At 41.4% G+C, this 21,078-nt stretch overlaps 1 protein-coding gene across 6 annotated transcripts in view; it reads left to right on the plus strand.

Annotated features, from left to right (window-relative positions):
- Positions 1-1,474: 1,474 nt before the first annotated feature.
- Positions 1,475-21,078, plus strand: part of POLD3 (DNA polymerase delta 3, accessory subunit) — a 48,567-nt gene continuing 28,963 nt past the window's right edge. Inside the window, exons 1-5 of one of the 6 annotated variants that reach the window (XM_002822247.6) lie at positions 1,475-1,661; positions 2,994-3,049; positions 13,603-13,705; positions 19,113-19,152; positions 20,493-20,625. In XM_002822247.6, coding sequence (XP_002822293.2) covers positions 1,602-1,661; positions 2,994-3,049; positions 13,603-13,705; positions 19,113-19,152; positions 20,493-20,625 — 392 coding nt within the window. In that variant the 5' untranslated portion in view covers positions 1,475-1,601. Of the gene's footprint in view, positions 1,662-1,708; positions 1,875-2,111; positions 2,144-2,217; positions 2,236-2,265; positions 2,305-2,993; positions 3,050-13,468; positions 13,517-13,602; positions 13,706-19,112; positions 19,153-20,492; positions 20,626-21,078 lie in introns of those variants that run through there. The other 5 variants (XM_063728208.1, XM_024255758.3, XM_054524814.1 and 2 more) reach the window with 5 other exon arrangements.

Consider the following 21,078-nt stretch of genomic DNA (forward strand, 5'->3'; position numbering starts at 1 on the left):
GTACCGCCACACCTGGTTAATTTTTGTATTTTTAGTAGAGACGGGGTTTCGCCATGTTGGCCAGGCTGGTCTCGAACTCCTGACCTCAGGTGATCTGCCTGCCTCGGCTTCCCAAAGTGCTGGGATTACAGGTGTGAGCCACTGCGCCGAGCCATTTTATTTTATTTTTAGATGGAGTCTCCCTCTGTTTCCCAAGCTGAAGTGCAGTGGCATCATCTTGGCTCACTGCAACCTCCACCTCTTGGATTCAAGACGTTCTCATGCCTCAGCCCCGGGAGTAACTGGGACTATAGGCACGTGCCACCATGCCCGGCTAATTTTTATATTTTTAGTAGAGACAGGGTTTCACTATGTTGGCCAGGCAGGTCTCGAACTCCTGACCTCAGGTGATTCATCCCCCTCGGCCTCCCAAAGTGCTGGGATTACAGGCGTTAGCCACCGCGCCTGGTCGGCTACCCTATTTTAAACCACCACTATCTTTCACTTAAAAATCTCATAATGTAAGTTACATGTGAACAGGCTCAGTTTATTATTGCTCACAGCTGCAGCCCCAGCACCTCAACACTCAGAATAGTATCTGGCCTTTCTCAGGATTTTGCTATGCTTTGAATGAATGCATGTCGCAACAAGCCTTTGAAGTAGGTACTGTTGTTATTCCCATTTTATAGATAAGGAAATAGGCTCCCAGTGGCTAAAGAATTACCTAAGTTTACACAACAAACAGCAAAACCAGGATTCAAACCCAGTGACTCTAGAGCCCACTCACGCACTACAGCTGCGGTACTGAACTGCACCGGCTTATGCTGAAGTCAATTATTAAAGATTTTTGGCGGGGTGATACTGGGAGAAATTTGAGTTGAAATTCCCCAACCTGATAACTTTTCTCTAAGTTTTCCTGAGAACACAGCTCATGCGCCTCTTCACAGTCTCCTAGGCACAACGATTTGGCTTCTCCCAAGTCTCTCTCATCCGCCTCTTCTAACAATCCAGAGATAATGAACTCTTTTCCAGCAATTGTCCTGCTTCTATCCGAAACATTCAGCCTCTCCTCATCCCCTCTGGAAAAACCTTCCCTAATTTCTCAACTCTGAGGGATTATAACAGGCAGTACTTTTTCCCAGTTGGCAGCACTACTAAAATTACTTGTTTTCAATTGTCTCCCCTTTATCCCGGCTTTCCCGGGTTTCATCACCCGCAGCCAACCTCGGTAGGGAAATATTATATCCAATGACATCTGTTGAGAGACCATATTCACTAATGTTTATTACAGTATAATAATAATTGTTCTATTTTATCGTTAGTTATTTTTGTTAATCTCTTACTGTGCCTAATTTATAAATTAAACTTTATCATAGGTACGTAGGTATAGGAAAAAACCAGCCAGGAGGCCTCGCACTTCGGTGTTTCCTACTAGCTCTGCCTACTTCAGTCTGCGCCGTCTCCCTGACTAGTTTGACCCTCCGAGGGCCGCCGTAGTGCGTCGCTTCCGTTGCCGGGGAAACGACCCAGGACCTGGGAGGGAGCAAAGACGTTTCCCGCCGGCGGGAGCTGTGGCTGTGATTGAGAGAGGGGCTAGAGGCGGGTCCCAGCGCTGCCGCACCATGGCGGACCAGCTTTATCTGGAAAATATAGACGAGTTCGTCACGGACCAAAACAAGATCGTGAGCAGCTACTACTGGGGAACGCGGGCGTGCGACCGGGGTCCTGGGCCCGGCTAGGGCGGCGGGAGCCTTGACCCCCTCTCTGCTTGTGGCTTCGTGGGGACCAGGGGAGACAGGTCCCCACGAGGGGACCTGGGCGAGCTCTGTACCCCAGAGCGAGCGAGGACTCGTCGGGAAGGTCCTCCGGCACGCACGGAAGTCCGCGTCCCTTGGGTGGGCGTGCTGGGAACAGCCTGGGGCTGAGACCGGGCGCGGAGGGAGGGCTGTTGGCTGAGAGTATTTCTAAGGCGTCCCTACACCTTTCTTTTAAGGTGGTTGGCGTTTAAAGTTTTAAGTTTACAGTTGAGGAAATCGTGTCTTAACAGTGTTGTTACAAGTTGCGTAACCTCCAGATACTGTTTCCTCTTCCTGGAAATTTAAGCATTGATAGAGGTTTGATCCGCTTCACAGGGGTGAGGAAAAGATCAAGCGAGATGATGGATGTGAGTGCACTTTGCAAACCGTGATGATTGAGTGCCTGCTGTGTGTCAAGGCACTTTAATCTTTACAGTGACCTCCCCGCACCCCATCCCAGGTCGGTGGTGGCATCCCGAGATGAGGAAATTGAAGCCGAGGGGCCAAATAACTTGTTTATTTGCGGTTGGTAAGGGATAGGCAGTTTTTCAACCTAGATCTGTCCTCTTACTAATGCTTTCTTCTACATCACACTGCCTTTGCCTAACCTGTGCAAGTCTTCTAACTATTGGAAGCTTGACATTTGGAATTGGAAGAGACTTTGAGAGGAGAGAGTGCAGGCATCGTGGGTCTAGGAGGGATGAAGGCTTGATGCTGGTAGTTCCCAATCTAATCTCTTATAAAAATATTTACTCGCTTTGTTCATTTCCTGACCCCTGCACCACTTGTGCCCTTTAATGTTTGCATGGGTGCAACTTTCTTTAGAAGTTTCTGAGACATCACACTTCAAAGTCATCTAGCTTCTGAATGTGTTTTAGGATGGCTTTGGCTGGTGGCCCCCAAAAAAAACATCATGAGGAAAGGCCCTGAGTAAAACAAGGAATGTGAGGAAAATGAGAGTTTTTTCTGTTAGGTATGTTCAGCCTGTCTTTTTAGATTACTTTTCATTAGTTCATGAAACAAACTTCTTAGCATTTTTAAGATAAATAGGTCCTGCCTACCCAGATAGATAGTTCTTGGCAAAACTGCAGTGGCATTTATTGTAATTTATAAGACATAATCATCTAAGAATAGGAATCTTTAGCAACAGACCCTCGGGACTGATGTGCACTCTGGAGTCATCTAATAAAACATTTGAAAAATTTTTTCTTCTTACAGGTGACATACAAATGGCTGAGCTATACACTAGGGGTTCATGTTAACCAGGCCAAACAGTAAGTCCAATTTACTACTAATTTTAATCACATTGGAGTTTTGTTTTTTTTGTTGTTGTTATGCTTTGCTTTTAACTCTACAGATAGCCTACAGATTAGAGCTAATTTGGTTTGCTGGCAATCATTGGCATTTCTTGGCTTGTAGCTGCGTAATTCCAATCTCTGCCTTCATTGTCATGGCATTCTCCCTGTATATCTGTATCTTTGCATGTCCATCTTATATGAACACAAGTCATACTGAATTACAAATCCACCCTACTCCAATATGACCTTGTCTTAACTAATTACATGTGCTATAATTCCATTTCTAAATAAGGTCACATTTTAAGGTATTGGGGGTTAGGGCTTTAACATACATTTTTGGAGACATGATTCAGTCTGTAATATGGATACAACAAGTTTTGTTTATTCATCATTAATGGACATTTGGGTTATTTCCATATTTTGACTGCTATGAATGATGCTGTTATGAACATTCATGTATAAAACATTCATGTATAAGTGTTTATATGAACATATATTTTCAGTTATCTTGGGTATATGTGTTAGTCCATTCTCATGCTGCTATGAAGACACACCTGAGATTAAATTTATAAAGATGAGGTTTAATTGACTCACAGTTCCACATGGCTGGGGAGGCCTCAGGAGACTTGGTGGAAGGCATCTCTTCACAGGGTGGCAGGAGAGAGAATGAGTGTCGAGCGAAGGGGGAAGCCCCTTGTAAAACCATCAGATCTCGTGAGAACTCACTATCGTGAGAAGAGCATGGGGGAACTGCCCCCATAATTCAGTTATCTGCAGCTGGTCTGTCTTTGACACGTGGGGATTATTACAATTCAAGTTGAGATTTGGGTGGGGACACAGCCAAACTAGGATTGGAATTGCTGGGTCATGAGATAATTCTGTATTTAACATTTTGAGGAACTGACAAACTATTTTTCAAAATGGCTGCACTGTCTTACAGTCCTAACAGTATATGAGTATTTCAGTTTCTCCACATTCTGGTCAACACTAACACTTTTTTTTCCCTCAGACTTCTCATGGATGAACTATTTTTTTTTTTTTTTTTTTTTTTGAGATGGGGTTTCATTATGTTGCCCAGGCTAGATTTGAACTCAAGGATCCTCCCGCCTCAGCCTACCAACTAGCTCTACAGGTGTACATCACCACATCTGGCAAAAACTTTTTATTATGTCTTATTTTAACCATCCTAGTGAATGTGAAGTGGTATCTCATAAATTATGTTGATTTGCATTTTCCTAATGACTAATGTTACTGAATAGCTTTTCGTATGCTGCTTGGCCATATCTTTGGAGAAATAGATATTCAAAATTTTGCTCATTTTTGTCATTGGGTATTTTTGGTTGTTGTTGAGTTTTAAGAGTTCTTTATATATTCTGAATACAAGACCCTGATTGAAAAATGATTTGCAAAAATTTTCTCCCATTCTGTGGATTGTCTTTGTAACTTTCTTGATGGTGTGCTTTGAAGCAGACATTTTTTGTTGTTGTTGTTGTTCGAGATAGGATGTCACTCTGTTGCCCAAGCTGGAGTGCAGTGGTGTGATCTCAGCCCACTGCAGCCTTGACTTCCCTGGGCTCAGGTGATTTTCCCACCTCAGCCTCCCGAGTAGCCGGGACTACAGGGTGCGTGCCACCACACTCAGCTAATTTTTTTATTTTTTGTAGAGATGGAGTCTCGCCATGTTTCCCACGCTGGTCCCAAGCTGGTCTTGAATTCCTAGGCTCAAGCCCCTGCCTTGGCCTCCCAAAGTGCTGGGATTACAGACATGAGCCACCATGCCTGGCCCATGGAAGTTTTTATTGCTGATGAAGTCCAATTTATTTATTTTTCCTTTTGTTGCTTATGCTTTTTTAAGTTTAAATTTTAAAATGATTAAATTTTTTTTAATCTTATTTTTTTTTTTAGTAGAGATGAGATCTTGCTATGTTGCCCAGGCTGGTCTCAAACTCCTGACCTCAAGTGATCCTCCTGCCTTGGCCTCCCAAAATGCTGGGATTACAGATACGAGCCACTGTGCCCGGCCTAAGAAGATTTTTTTTTTTTTTTTGAGGCAGAAGCCTTGCTTTGTTGCCCAGGCTGGAGTCCAATGGCGTGATCTCGGCTCACTGCAACCTCCGCCTCCCTGGTTCAAGCTATTCTACTGCCTCAGCCTCCCAGGTAGCTGGGACTACAGGCATGTGCCACCACACCCGGTCAATTTTATTGTATTTTTAGTAGAGATGGGGTTTCACCATGCTGGCCAGGCTGGTCTCGAACTCCTGACCTCAAGTGATCTGCCTGCCTCAGCCTCCTAAAGTGCTGGGATTACAGACGTGAGCCATCGTGCCCAGCCAAGATTTTTTAAATTGACAAATAAAGTTGTATGTATTTATTGTGTACAACATTATGTTTTGAAGTGTATATACACTGTGGAATAGTTAAATCTAGCTAATAAATGTATTACATCACACAGTTATTTTGGTGGTGAAAACATTTAATGTCTACCATCTTTGCATCTTTCAAGAATATAATATATCATCACTAACTATAGTCACCATGCTATACAGTAGAGCTCTTGAACTTATTCCTGTCTAACTGTAATTATGTATCCTTTAGACCGCCGGCTCCCCATTCCCCCTCCCCTAACCACCTCAGCCTATGGAAAGAAAATTCTGCTTTCCACTTCCGTGAGATCAACTTTTACAGATTCCACAAATGAGTGAGATCATGTGGTATTTGTCTGTGTCTGGCTTATTTCAGTTAACATAGTCTCTTCCAGGTTCATCCATTTTGTTGCAAATGATAGGATTTTATTCATTTTTATGGCTGAATAGTATTCCATTGTGCATATACACTGTATTTCCTTTATCCATTTATCCATTAATGGACATTTGTTGATTCCATATCTTGGCTGTTGTAAATAGTGCTGCAATAAACATGTGAGTGCAAATATCTTTGACATACTGATTTCATTTCCTTTGGATGTATATCCGTAGTGGGACTGCTGGATCATATGGTAGATCTGTTTTTGATATTTTGAGGAACCTCCATACCATTTTACATAATGGCTGTATTAATTTACATTCCCACCAACAGTGTATAAGCATTCTCTTTTGTCCATACCCTTGTTGTGTTTTCTTTTTGATGTGTTGCTTGTGCTTCTGACCTAATATCTAAGAAGGCTTTGCCTAACCCAGGGTTGTGAAGATTTGCTCCTGTGCTTTTTTCTAAGCCTTTTTAGTTTTTGCACTTATATTTAATTCTGTAATCCACTTAGAGTTTAAAAAATCATTGTTATCACTATATTTAAGTTTTCTACAGATCATGTGCTTGTTAACATCATTATTATTATCATTGTTTTGAGACAGGGTTTCACCCTGTTGCCCAGATGGAAATGCAGTGGCGCAATTTTGGCTCACTGCAACTTCGGCCTCCCAGGCTCAAGTGATTCTCCCTCCTCAGCCTCCCGACTAGCTGGAACTACAGGCGCATGCCACCACACTTGGCTACTTTTTGTATTTTTTGTAGAGATGGGGTTTCGCTGTGTTGTGCAGGCTGGTCTCGAACTCCCAGGCTGAAGCTATCCTCCTGCCTTGTCCTCCAAAGTGCTGGGATTGCAGGCATGAGCCACTGCACCTGGCCATGTACTTGTTAGCATTGGAAATGCTTCAGTCGGGTGGCTGTGGTGGCTCAGTTGTATTAGTCCCAACACTTGAGGAGGCTGAGGTAGGAGGATTGCTTGAGCCCAGGAGTTCAAGACGAGCCTGGGCAACATAGTGAGACCCTCATCTTTATAAAAAGTTTTTTTAAAACATGAGCCTGGTGTGGTGGCATGCACCTGTAGTCTTAGCTACTCAGAAGGCTGAGGCAGGAGAATTGTCTGAGCCCGGGAGTTCAAGGCTGCAGTGAGCTATGATCACACCTCATGTGTGACAGAGCAAGACCCTGTCTCTAAAAGAGAAAGAGAGGAGAGAGAAAAAAGGAAGGAAAGAAAGAAAAAGAAAAAAATGCTTTAGTTCCTACAGTAAGACTATACTAAAGCTTTCAGATTAGGTGTTAGTTCAAGCTAATTTTTAAATGAATCACTGAAATGTGTAAATATTGACTGTGTCTTCTAGGAATCACTTGGAGTTGATTTTTTGTGTATGGTGTAAGGAAAGCGTCCATCGTCATTTTTTTGCACATGGGTATACGGTTATCCCAGCATTTTATAATTCATTTTATTGTCTTGACATTTTCTTGCTAATTATATGTCTTTCCCCACTAGAATATAAACTTTATGAAGGCAGGAAACTTGTCAGGTTCATCACTGTTCTGATTACTATTGCTGTGTCAGAAATCACCCCAAAATGTAGTGCCTGGAAACATCATTTTATTATGCGCATAGATTCTTTTGCTTTGGAATTTGGATAGGGCACAGTGGGAATGGCTTATGTCTGTTCCATGATGTCTGGCATCCCTGCTGGAAAGTCTCAATAACTGGAACCTGGTCATCTCTAGGCATCGTTATGCACATGTCTGGCTGTTGATTCTGGCCATCTGTTGGGCCTTTAGCTGGGGCAGTGGATTAGAGTGCTTGCATGTGGTCTATCTGTATGGCCTGGGCTTCCTCACAGCCTGGTGTCTCCAGGTAGTCGGACTTCTTACATAGAAGCTCAGGGCTCCAAAAGCTTGTGTTCCAGCACAATGTAGAGCCAATTGCCTTTTCTGACTAGCCTTAGAAGTCAAGCAGTGAATAACTGGCCATACCAGATTCAAGGAGTGGGCTCTACTTCTCAATGAGAGAATATAGAAGAGCATATGGAATGGAAGATGCTGTCTCAGCCATCTTTGGAAAATATAATATGCCACAATTATTCTGTCTTCAGTGTCAGGCACACAATCAATGCCAATACATACTGAATGAATACCAAGCACTATGGTTTATGTTTGTTTTGAGATACAGTCTCACTCTATCACCCAGGCTGGAGTGCAGTGGTTCAAATATGGCTTCCTGTAGCCGTGACCTCCTGGGCTTAAGGGATACTCCCACCTCAGCCTCCTGAGAGTAGCTGGGACCACAGGTACACGCCACCATGCTAGCTGATTTTTTTCTTTCGTAGAGACGGGATCTTGTTGTGTTGACCAGGCTGGTCTTGAACATCTGGACTCAAGCAGTCCTCCTGCCTCAGCCTCCCAAAGTGCTGAGATTATAGGCATGAGCCACCATGCTCGGCCTCACTATAGTATTTTCATAAACATTTCTCTCACGTAATTTTTTTTTTTTTTTTTTTTGACGGAATCTCGCTCTGTTGCCTAGGCCGGAGTGCAGTGGCGGAACTCGGCTCACTGCAACCTCCGCCTTTCAGGTTCAAGCGATTCTCCTGCTTCAGCCTCCTGAATAGTGGGGATTACAGCGCCTGCCACCACGCCTGGCTAATTTTTGTATTTTTAGTGGAGATGGGGTTTCACGATCTTGGCCAGGCTGGTCTTGAACTCCTGACCTCGTGATCTGCCCACCTCGGCCTCTCAAAGTGCTGGGATTACAGGCTTGAGCCACTGTGCCCAGCCTCATACTGTTTTTTTTTTAGCATTATTTCAGGCTATGTCATACAACAGTAAACCTGACAGACAGGGTCCCTCCCCTGGTTGATTTAAACAAGATAATTTCAGACTGTGAAAATGCTGTGAAAGAATTAAGTTGGGTTAGAGAAAGCAGTATGGGCAATACACTGTACTCATCCTGGGGAACATTATGGGTGGAACTGATCAGGAGGGAAGATTAATGAATTAAAATGGGAAGCTATAATTAATCATATGTGTAGGAAGTGTATCTTGTAAGAAGTCATCTATGTTGTTATTATTATTATTATTTTTTTTTTTTTGAGACAGAGTCTTGCTCTGTTGCCCAGGCTGGAGTACGATGGCACAATCTCGGCTCACTGCAACCTCCGCCTGCGGAATTCAAGCAATTCTCCTGCCTCAGCCTCCCGAGTAGCTGGGACTACAGGCACATGCCACCATGCCTGGCTAACTTCTTGTATTTTTAGCAGAGATGGGGTTTCACCATGCTGGCCAGGCTGGTCTTGAACTCTTGACCTCGTGATCCGCCTGCTTCGGCCTCCTAACATGCTGGGATTACAGGCGTGAGCCACTGTGCCCAGCCTGTTGTCATTCTTATTTAAAAATATTTTATATTTTGTTTATTAAAAAATATTTGGCTTAGGCCGGACTCGGTGGCTAATGCCTGTAATCCTAGCACTTTGGGAGGCTGAGGAGGGCAGATTGCCTGAGCTCAGGAGTTTGAGACCAGCCTGGGCAACACGATGAAACCCTGTCTCTACTAAAATACAAAAAATTAGCCAGCGTGTGCCTGTAGTCCCAGCTACTTGGGAGGCTGAGGCAGGAAAATCACTTGAACCTAGGAGGCAGACATTGCAGTGAGCTGAGATCGCGCCACTGCACTCCAGCTTGGCGACAGAGCGAGACTCTATCTCCAAAAAAAAAAAAAAAGTTTGGCTTAAATTAGATAAAACATGTTTTAAAGACTCAAAAAGTAGACAGAAATTCTTTCCTTTTTTTTTTTTTTTTTTTTTTTTGGAGATAGGGTTTTGCTCTTGTTGCCCAGGCTGGAATGCAATGGCACGATCCCGGCTCACTGCAACCTCTGTCTCCCAGGTTCAAGCGATTCTCCTGCTTCAGTCTCCCGAGTAACTGGGATTACGGGCATGCACCACCATGTGCCCGGCTAATTTTGTATTTTTAATAGAGACGAGGTTTCTCTTATGTTGGTTAGGCTGGTCTCAAACTCTCGACCTCAGGTGATCCGCCTGCCTTGGCCTCCCAAAGTGCTGGGATTACAGGTGTGAGCCACCGCACCCGGCCGCAGGAATTATTTTTTAAAATAAGAGTTTGCTTTGCATTTTCTGTTAATAATACAAGAGAGAAGAACTGGGGTCAATTTGGGGAGACAAGTGCATAGAGGACAATGACTGATGATATGGGCAGGACTATTAGTTGTGGATAAAAGATAGTGTATTTGGCCAGCAAGCTTGCAAGCATCTTGGGCATGGTACCTGCCTATCATGTCTTCCTTTAGCACGGTCCAAACTAGCATCAGTAAACCAAAATGTTCATGGATCTGTTAGCTCATTTATCCTTCTAACACAATTGTTGCAAATGGAAAGAAACATTAGAGGGCAAAGAGGAGGAATCAGCAAAAATCCTGACTAGGGCACCTTTTTGTACTCAGGGTGTTAACAGTCTAGAGGGGATGCCTCATATGTAAAATAAATAGAAGGCAGGGTGATACGTGCTGTAATAATAGATATGGGATAAGATTTGTTAGAGCTTGGACGGCAGAGGCTCATTGTCTAGGCATGATGGCTCACTCCTGTAATCCTAGCATTTTGAGAGGCCAAGGCAGGAGGATCGCTTGAGCCCAGGGGTTCGAGGCCAGGCTGGGAGATATAACAAAAGCCTGTTTCTACCAGGAAGAAAAAATAATAATAATAACCAGGCATGGTAGCATGTACCTGTGGTCCTATTTACTTAGGAGGCTGAGGAAGGAGAATGGCTTGAGCCCAGGAATTCAAGGTTACAGAGAGCTGCGCCACTGCACTTCAGCCTCGGCGACAGAGTGAGACTCTATCTCTTAAAAAAAAAGATGTGCCCTGGTGACCTGATGGTGTTGGGGAAGGGTTCATACTTCATAGAGGAGGTGACAACTGAGCTGCTGTCTTGATGAGAAATTAGGTAGTTGAGGCCTGAGAAGAGCCTTCTAGGCAGAAGGAAGGGCATATACAAAGGAATAAAGAGAACTGTAGAATGTTTCATAAGGATGAAGATAGTGTAGGTATGAGGGGGAATGGTCAGAGATACAGGGCCCAGAACAAGAAGGGTCTTACCTGTCATTGCTAGAGATTTGAAGTGGATCTTTAGGGGATGAGAAGCTACTGAAAGCTTTGTTACACTTTTTTTTTCTCCTCTCTTTTTGTGGAACACGGGGTCTCGCTATATTGCCCAGTCAGATCTTGAACTCCTGGGCTCAAGCTATCCTCCCACCTCTGCCTCCCTGAGAGCTGGGATTACAGGCGTGAGCCACCATGCCTGGCGCTACTGAAAGCTTTATAACAAGGAATTATATTTCAGACAAGACTCTCTAGCAACCTTTTCAACATCAACAGTGACTAATAGGCATTGCAAATTTAATATGCCCCCAAACCTAACTCCTGACTTCTCCCCTCAACACCTGCTTTTCCTGCTTTTCCCCCATCTCAGTGAATTATAGCTTCCTTCTTTGGGTTGCCTAGTCCAGTCATTTCTGACTCTTCTTTCTCTTACACTTCAACACAGTATATCAGCAAATCCTGTTGTTTCTCACTTTAAAATATACCCAGAATTCATCCACTAATTACTACCTGCACTGCTACCGCCCCAAACTGAGCCACCAATCATCTCTAGGCTGGGTTATTGCAATAGCCTCCTAACTGGTCTCCTTGCTTCCTCCCTTGCCCCTCTACAGTATATTGTCCACATAACCTTCTCAGATCCTTCTGAAAGGTGAGATCACGTTACCTCTGCTCTCAACTTTCTAATGGCTTAAAGTCCTGTGGTAGCCACAAAGCCCTATGTGCCTGGCACTCTGCCCTCTCTCCCCTACTACCGTCCCTATTCCTCTACAGCACACTGGACTCCTTTCTGTTCCTTAGATCTTGCTGACCTTCCTGCCTCAGAACCTTGGCATTTGCTGGACTCTCTGCCTAGAACATTGTTTCCCAAGATATCCACCTTGCTGGCTCCCTCCCTCCCTGCAGGGCTCTGCTAATGAGGCCTTCCCTAATCACCTTATATAAAATAGCAAAAATTCTCAGGCACCCTCTGTCCTCCTTAACTTACTTAATTTTGTTTCCATAGACTTACTGTCATCTGAGATTATAATATGTTTATTGTGTGTCTCATTTCTAGAATGTAAGCTCTAAGAGCGGACTTTGCTTTATTCACTGTTCTGTCCCTAAGGCATAGAACATAAAGTAACCACTTGGTAAAGTTTTGTTGACTGAATGACTTGATTTGCATTTTTTAAACTTCACTCTGGCAGCATCATGGATAATGAAGGTGAGGTGGGGAGGAGAAGAGGAATTGATACTTGGAATTGAAAGAGTCTAGTCAAGAGATTTGGAGGGCATGGAGTCAAGAATTACTTGGGAAGGAGAGCTGATGAGACTTGGCAACACATTGGATAGGAAGAAGTGAAGTATAATGACTCCCAGATTTCTGGCTTGCGTGGTTTTAGCAGATGATGTTGTTGTCAGGGATGGATGAAATACACCGAGGAAAATATGTAGTAGGGTGACCAGCCACCCTGGGTTTGCCCAGGATGGTCGGGTTTGTCACTGCAAGTTCCACATCCCAAGAAACCCCTCAGACCCAGGCAGACAGGAATGGTCAGTCACTCTAATACATAGAGTGAAAAAATAGCTAAAGACAGAACACCAACAGTTAAGGAAAGGGAGGAGATAGAGAAGTCTCTTCAGAAAGTAAAGCAGAAGCAGTGAGAGGGGTAGCAGGAGACTCAGTGGGGCATGGTTTTATGGAAGCTGAGAGAGCAGGCTCTTCAAGAAGAGAGTGAACAGCAATGTAGGTTGAGTTTCTCTGGGGATTTTTTAATTTCTAGCTGTGCTTGGCAGAAGTATATTATAGAGAGACTGTAAATGTTTCTCGAAATAAAAGACATGTTATGTCTCTTTTTGTTGTTTTTAAACTAGATTATTGAAGGGAGCCAACTTCTGATACTTGCTGGATCATAGAGTAAAAATGAATTTAGAGATTTTACTAAAAGCAACATTATTTCTGCATTTAGTATTTGGCTATCTCAGGTTAATGAATTATTCTGAATACTGGGAAATGTGAGTAAGCTGTTACATTCTGCAATTCTGAACTGGCATTAAATCTGAGTAATCATAAAATTGGAATTTCAGAGCTGGACATTTGTGATCATATACTTAGTACTCAATGTTTTGGAGTAATTCACTCTTCAGAATCCATTGAAAACCCTCACACATCTCCCAAAAAAGCACATAAACATTTGCTGAAACTTTAGGATTGGAGGATTATAGATGGCCACCTGAAGCCCAGGTTAAAAGAATCACTAATCTAATATAACCCTCCTGTTTACGCCTTTGGATATTAAGAGGCCTAGACAAATTAATTAACTTATCCAGAGCTTAGACAGTTACCAAACTACTTCTTGATTCAGTGTTCTATTTATTATGTATCATTGCCACTGTTTTAATGCAGGTTCAGTCCCTCTTGGTCTATTGTTAATCTTATTTCAGTTAATGTACTGATCACTGTGCCAGCTCCAAACACGTGGACTCTACTCCCCATGTCCTGTCTAAAGTCCATCCTTTTTTTGTTTTTCAACTTTCCATAGGCCAAGCAAAAATGCTACTGTTCAGAAAATTTGATGGACTACCAGATTTCGTATGTCTTTTAAGTCATTAATTAAGAGTTGATCATATAAAAACTCTTACTGATGACTTACTTGTGCCTTCTTTTCTTTGGAACAGGATGCTGTATGATTATGTTGAAAGGAAACGAAAAGAAAATTCAGGAGCCCAACTGCATGTTACCTATTTGGTGTCTGGCAGTCTCATTCAGAATGGACATTCCGTAAGTTCTCAGAGCCTTGTAATGAGCTTAAATGCGTTTGTGTTATGAAGAGTGTTATAACATAGTTCAGGGGAGAGAAAAAATCAAGATTCTGTGTTATAGTAGTTTTAAAGAGCTATTTGATGGTGATGATTATTTTGGATTTTTAGATTAAATCTAAAACTGAGAAGTTTGGGTAATATCTTGGCTGTGATGCAGAGACTGTATCATTATTATGCAATAAGGTGTTAGGAGACTGCTTCTGTTATTCCCTATATCTCTTTTTTTCCTCTTGAAGGTATATGGAGAACAATGGTGTTTAATTTTCCACCTGTTCAAATTTCAAACCATGAATACAAGTGTTCAAAAATTATAATTTTTTTAACTGAACTTCTTTTAATTTTGAACATTCATTTGGGTAGGCTTATGTCTAAGTGCCTGAAGGGTAAGAGTTTTTGGCAGGAGCATAGCTAATGCAGTGCATAGGTTGGGAACATTTTATTCTCCTTCCTCTTCTTTTTGTAGTCCCACCTGGTATCTGGTCATCTGGCAACACAGGTGACTGCTGGATTTCATCATCCTGACTGTAAAGCTTTCTCAGGTCTGCTTGACTTTTCTCTTAGCTATTTTCATGTCCCTCTCAGGGGCACAGGGATCGTTCTCTTACTCCCATGCCTTGGTGGCTGCCAGAAGCTCTGCTAAGATACCTTGTTCCCTCTCCTGCACCAAACTGGGCCTCGGGAACTTTCATAATTCCCCCTCTCTGGCGTCCTCCCAAAAGTAAGGCATACCTCCTCTGTTCTCACTTCCTCAAACTTCCTATCTGAAGGTTCTTTCGGGCATAAAAAGCCCCATGGGACTTGGCCCAAAGGTCAGGTGGCCGCTTCTCAGAGATCCACTATGTTTTCCTCTTTCCTTTGATTTTCCCTCAGAATCATAAGTTCAGAGCCCTGATTTGTCAAAATATTGACTGGATTTGTTTTTTAGTGATTGAGTCCCCAGCATGTGAGATTTAAAACTGAAATGTCAGGCTGGGTACTGTGCCTTGCTCCTGTAATACCAGCCCTTTGGGAAGCTGCGTTGGGAGAATCACTTGAGCCCAGGAGTTCGAGACTGGCCTGGGCAACCTAGTGAAACCCCATCTCTACAAAAAAATACAAAAATTAGCCGGGCATGGTGGCATGTGCCTGTAGTCCCCACTACTCAGGAGGCTGAAGTGGGAAGGATCACTTCAGCCCATAAGGTCAAGGCTGCAGCGAGCTGTGATTGCGCCACTGCACTCCAGCTTGGGTGATATAAAATAAAACTGGAATGTCAATTTAGTAATTTACAAGGAGCAACAAAACTGCTAGAGGGGTCCAATCCTTATACTCTCTAGCCAACATATTCTTTTCTTGTTTGCAAGCTATTTGGCAAGCCAAATGATAACCAAGATATTTGCAAGTATAAAATAAGATGTCATTTATATCTCTGAAGCAAAGTTAAACAGACGTGACTCATTTACTTGCAGAGATAAACCTGCCTCCAGAGTTCTGCCACTGTAGAGCTCTTGAATGGATACTGTCAAAGTTTATGGCTGATTGTCATATTTTCTTCTGTTTCCAGGGTCAACTGACCTTCTGTCTCTTTCTCTAGTTATGTCAGTACCCTCAATCTAGTCATATTCAAGCCTTTACTTGGGAATCATTATGTTTCTTTAAAGCAGTGATTTTTATTCTTTTTTTGGTCATTGATCCCCTTGAGAATCTGAAAGAAAAATGCATATGTTGACATTCATAAAATTTTGAGTTCATGGATCTTCTGGAATAGGATCCAAAGTTAAGAATTTACATTTTAAGATAATGTAGGTTTTTACTCAAACTGACCCATTATAACAGGGGCTCTTAATTTAGGATTCTTAGATGGTCTTCACGGTTGGTCTTCAAAGTCCAGGGTTTTCTTGGATGACACTGAAAGTGTTCAAATTGTGTTCCTCGGTGCATATTTCCGAGACCATTTTTCAAAATGATATATAACCTATAATCAGTTAAAAACTTCTAAGCCATGGCTTGCTTATAAAAAGGTCTTCTGTTTCTAAGATGGCATTTAAATTCTGCCTATCTTTTTTTAGCAGGAGAATGCTTTTTCAAACAAAATCTTAATCAGAGTTCTATATATAAAATTTATTAAGAGTGGGGTTGCTGTGGTTGAAGTGGTTGTGAGGATTTCGGAGCCCTGGACTTGCCCTCCCGATAGCCTCACTGGGAAGCTCTGTGGAACCCTGTAGAATGAACTGACCAAATGTGGATGCTTACCTATGCCTTTTTTCCCTTAAAGGAAATCCTCCTAAGGAAAGGCAAATTATTAAGCATTATGATCAGGTTTTATTCTTTTAATTCTTCTATTAATAATTTCCTTTTTAAGTTTTTAGTGCTTCTAGAAAGAAAAAAGACATTACGCAGCTTTGTATGGAATTTATTATTATTATTATTATTTAATAACCCATTGAATCAGAGCTCCACTCTGGTCTGCATTGTTTTAGCACCAGCTGGCATTTCCATTCTGTTGTTTTTATGTACTTTGAGTATCCCCCAAAGCAGAATATAGCCACACTGACCTGTCTGATCTATTCAGATCTTCTCATGAGGTGTGAATTACTGTTTTTAGGGCTCTTACTGCAAAGCTGCGTAGGTTTTGAGTGGTTCATTCCTAATGGTCTGTAATTTTTATAATAAGCTCTGTAATTTTTAGTGTGCAGTTTTACGGAACGTGACTTTTTTCTTCCTTTGAATAAACCAATGAAAATGACATTTTTAGGAGTGCCAGTTTTAAGAGAAAACACATTATGAGAACATTAATAATCCCAGCTCAAACTTATGGTTACACTTTTTAAAAAACTTATTTGATGTTTAGATTGCTGTTTTTTTTATGTTGTGAATTTTGGTGGTTCCAAACATTAACAAAAATATCTATTTGCTTTAGACAAATATATGAGGTTTAGAAAAGCAAAACCAGTATTATTACCAACAGTTTGATTACTGAAAATAAGATTTCTTTGCAGTTCTTTGTCTGTAGGATATGTCCTGCTAAGGATGCACAGTAATCCTGTATTTTAGAATCACTTGAAATAATTCCTCACTGTACTGAAGCCACCAATTCAATATCTAGTTTAATTCAATTTTTTTTTTCCATTTTGCTTTCAATTGATAAGTTCCCTCCTTTCCCTTACAGGTAACTGTTATATTGGGTTTGCCTTCTCCTTCCATTGTTTTTGATATATCTATATCTATATATAGATATAGATATAGATATAGATATTGATATAAATATATATATATATATTTTTTTTTGAGATGGAGTTTTGCTCTGTTGGCCAGGCATTGGAGTGCAGTGGCGCGATCTCAGCTCACTGCATCCTCTGCCTCCCAGGTTTAAGCAATTCTCCATCTCAGCCTCCCGAGTAGCTGGGATTACAGGCGCCCACCACCACGCTAATTTTTTTTGTATTTTAGTAGAGACGGGGCTTCGCCATCTTGGTCAGGCTGATCTTGAACTCCTGACCTCGTGATCCACCCGCCTCGGCCTCCCAAAGTGCTGAGATTACAGGCGTGAGCCCCTGTGCCTGGCCTGTTGTATGTATTTTTAATATAAGAAAATATATATTCATTTTGCCTCTCTTTGTTAGATAAATGTTTTCATATGTGCAATCTGTTTGCACTCTGCTTTTTTTTACGTAACAATAGATTCAGAGCGTCACTCCACAGCAGTTATAGAAATATTCCTCATTAATTATTACAACCACATAGTGCCACATTGATAGATATACCTTAGCTTATTCAGCAATCCCTTATTGGTAGTTGTTATTTACAATCTTGGCTATTACAAATATTAATAGTGCTGTAGTGAATAGCTTAGTTTCTGTGTGTTTTGTATATTTTTGCTAGTGTGTTTTAGGTTTACATTCCTAGAGTAGGATTGCTCGGTCAAAGGGTGAGTGCATGTGTACTTTTGTTGGATATTGCCAAATATCACTCTTGTTTCTTGTTCCCACCAACAATGTATGAGAGTGCCTGTTTCCATATAGCATTATGGTATAATATGTTTTAGGGCTATTTATATTTCTTTTTCTGTGAACTGTCTGTTCCTACCACTTGCCTTTTTTTTTTTTTTTTCCTTTTTTAAGACGGAGTCTTACTCTGTCACCAGGCTGGAGTGCAGTGGCGCGATCTGAGCTCACTGCAACCTCTGCCTCCCGGGTTGAACCGACTCTCCTGCCTCAGCCTCCCGAGTAGCTGGGACTACAGGCACGCGCCACCATGCCCAGCTAGTTTTCGTATTTTTAGTAGTGTCAGGGTTTCAGCATGTTGACCAGGGAGGTCTCCATCTCTTGACCTCGTGATCTGCCTGCCTCGGCCTCCCTAAGTACTGGGATTACAGGCATGAGTAGCCACATCTGGCCTTTCTTGCCCATTTTCTAAAGAGTTGTTAGTCTTTGTTTTCTTTATTTTTAGAAGTTGTGTATTAACCCTTTGTGATGTAAGTTGCAGATTTTTTTCCACTTTATCATTTGTTTTTGTACTTAAAATTTTTTTTCATTTAAAAGTTGTTTTTTTAAATAGATTATTTCAGTTATTTTTGGATTTTGAATTATACTTAGGAAATTTTCCCTCTTTCTTAGGTTATAGCAGGTTATAGAATTCACATGTTTTCATGTGCATATATGTGTTCTTCTCTTTTTTTTGAGACCAAGTCTCACTCTGTCACCCAGGCTGGAGTGCAGTGGTGCGATCTCAGCTCACTGCAACCTCTGCCTCACAGGTTCAAGTGACTGTCCTGCCTCACCCCCCTGAGTAGCTGGGATTACAGGTGCCTGCCACCACGCCCAGCTAATTTTTGTATTTTTAGTAGAGACAGGGTCTCACCATGTTGGCCAGGGTGGTCTCAAACTCCTGACCTCAGGTGATCCACCCACTTCGGCCTCCCAAGGTGTTGGGATTACAGGCGTGAGCCAGCACACCAGGCCTTATTTTTTACATTTAAATCTCTGATCCATTTAGAATTTATTTTGGTATATGATGTTAGGAACAGATCCAATTTTTATCTGGTTCCATGTGATTATACAGTAATTCTTATTAAATCACTCACTAAAAAGCCTTTGCTCACACTGATTTGAGATGCTGTATTTTTTTAATTGTAGTACTGAAATCTGTGCTAGATCAGTTTCCTTATTAACCTTATTGAGAAGTTTTAAGATAAGCAAATTATTATTTTTTTCCTGAAAGTAAGCAAATTAAAAGTGAGTCTGACTTTATTAAATTATAACATATATTTTAAGGAGTGCCTGGTGTTTTCCTAATTTCACATCCAAGCACAATTGAATTATTGGGGCAAGGAAACTAAAATTGCAGATTCTTACATTAAGCACTAATAAAGTGTTATTTTCTTACAGTGCCACAAGGTTGCAGTAGTGAGAGAAGATAAATTGGAAGGTAAGTGTTTTAGTGACTTAGCAAGTTTTTCCTCTTATGGCATCAGTGTAGGTGCAATAAAAAATCTGCCTCTAACATCTGCGTGTAATATATTTAGCTATTTAACTGAATAGCCCAATATTCATTTTATTAGTAGTTTTTAAAGCATGTTAAAATATGATACTACATCTGCCTGACTTCCCATTTTTAGGGCCAATAGCTGCTGACATTTATAAAGCACTTTTATCACAGAATTTCAAAACTCGTGACACATGCAGAAACTGTTATGAATACCATATGAGCTACCTCATCAACTGTAAAAAGACAGTGGCAGTTTTTTTAGGAAACAAGTTAAAGAATGCTTTTCTGGAAGTCAGAAAGACTTCTAAATAACTTCTAAATTAAATTTGTCTAACTGTTTCAAGACTATCAGTGCTACCGTTCGATTGTTTAAAAACCCAATTCAAAGGAATTTAATAACAGTCAGGGTCCTCATGATCTTGGACCTATATCTCAAGACAAAACCTGTACTGTTGTACTTTGTATATAGAGGCTCCTTGGCCTGCAGGCCCCATTTCACAGATTGGGACTGAGGAGGGTGGAGGGCAGCCACGCCAGGGACACAAAAAATATGTGTATTTTAAAAAGAAAGAGTTCCTGCCCATGGGGGTAGGGTGGGAGTATTTTACCAAATTTAACTCTGAAGTATTCAGAGTGGTGGGTTTGTCCGCTTTTTACTTTCTGAATTCCCACAGTGTTAAGCAAAGCAAAATTTCTTTATTCTGTAGATATGTAATGATTATCTACTATGTACCAAGCTCTATACTAGGCACTGGGGACATGGAACAAGTTAGCTGCAATCCCTTCCTTCGCGGAACCTAACATTTGTTCTTGTGGTGTTCTTTTGTGTTTCTCCTCCATAGACTTATCTAGTTAGTAGTGTTTTTATTATAGAGTTGCTTTCTCTAAACTAAAATTGAAATATATAGATGAGTATTCTCACATAGAAATTACTTAGTCCTCTTTAATTATATGCTATAGTGTAAGGCTCTTTTCTGACTGAAAGAAAAAGGTCATTGTAGTCATCATCAATCATTAATATTTACTAAGTGTCCACTGGATGAGTGATACCCTCACAGGTGCTGTCCTTAGAAATGACTCACCACCACCTACCTTGTCATAATGTCCCCATTGCAGACAGAAGAGTTGATGTTTTACTGTATATGTGGCTGTGTGGCCTTTTAGAATTTTTTGGACCACCACAGATTACAAATGCTTTAATGCAGAAGGGTTTCTTGTTAAAGTCCCCACATGCTATGAAGTTTGTGTATTAACAGACTGCTTTTCCTGTTGACTTGTAGCAGTGAAGTCCAAGCTAGCTGTGACTGCCAGCATCCATGTGTACAGCATCCAGAAAGCCATGCTAAAGGACAGTGGGCCTCTGTTCAATACTGACTATGACATCCTTAAAAGCAACTTGCAGAACTGCAGCAAGTAAGCTTCTTAATGTTCCTTGTGGGCTTCTTTACGAATTGATTTTGTAAGATGTTTACACAGTGGCTGCCTCTTAAGAGTGAATGCCAAGTCTAGTAAAACCCCATTTATCTTGCAGTAAGAAACATGCCTGGTTTTATTAGTACATCATAAGGTGAAAAATATCAGCCACAACCCATATTGAAAACCCCAGTGGACTCTCCATAAATCTATTTTTCATGTATTTATCCTGTCACTGCCACCAGAAATGTTTGTCGTGCCTTCTCTAACTCCCTTACCCAGTCTCTGCTTGTCTAAATCCTACCCATCCTTCAAGAACCAGTTCAAATGTTGTCCTTAAAAAAACAGTTCCTAATTTGATATCCCTCTACTTTTCATCCAAAAGCAACTTTTTCTTGAGCTTCCATAGCCAGGATCAGGTTTTTTTTAAATCTTTTGTATCCTTAACAGCAC

Source organism: Pongo abelii, chromosome 9 (genome assembly GCF_028885655.2).
Source record: "Pongo abelii isolate AG06213 chromosome 9, NHGRI_mPonAbe1-v2.0_pri, whole genome shotgun sequence".
Lineage (NCBI taxonomy): Eukaryota > Metazoa > Chordata > Mammalia > Primates > Hominidae > Pongo > Pongo abelii.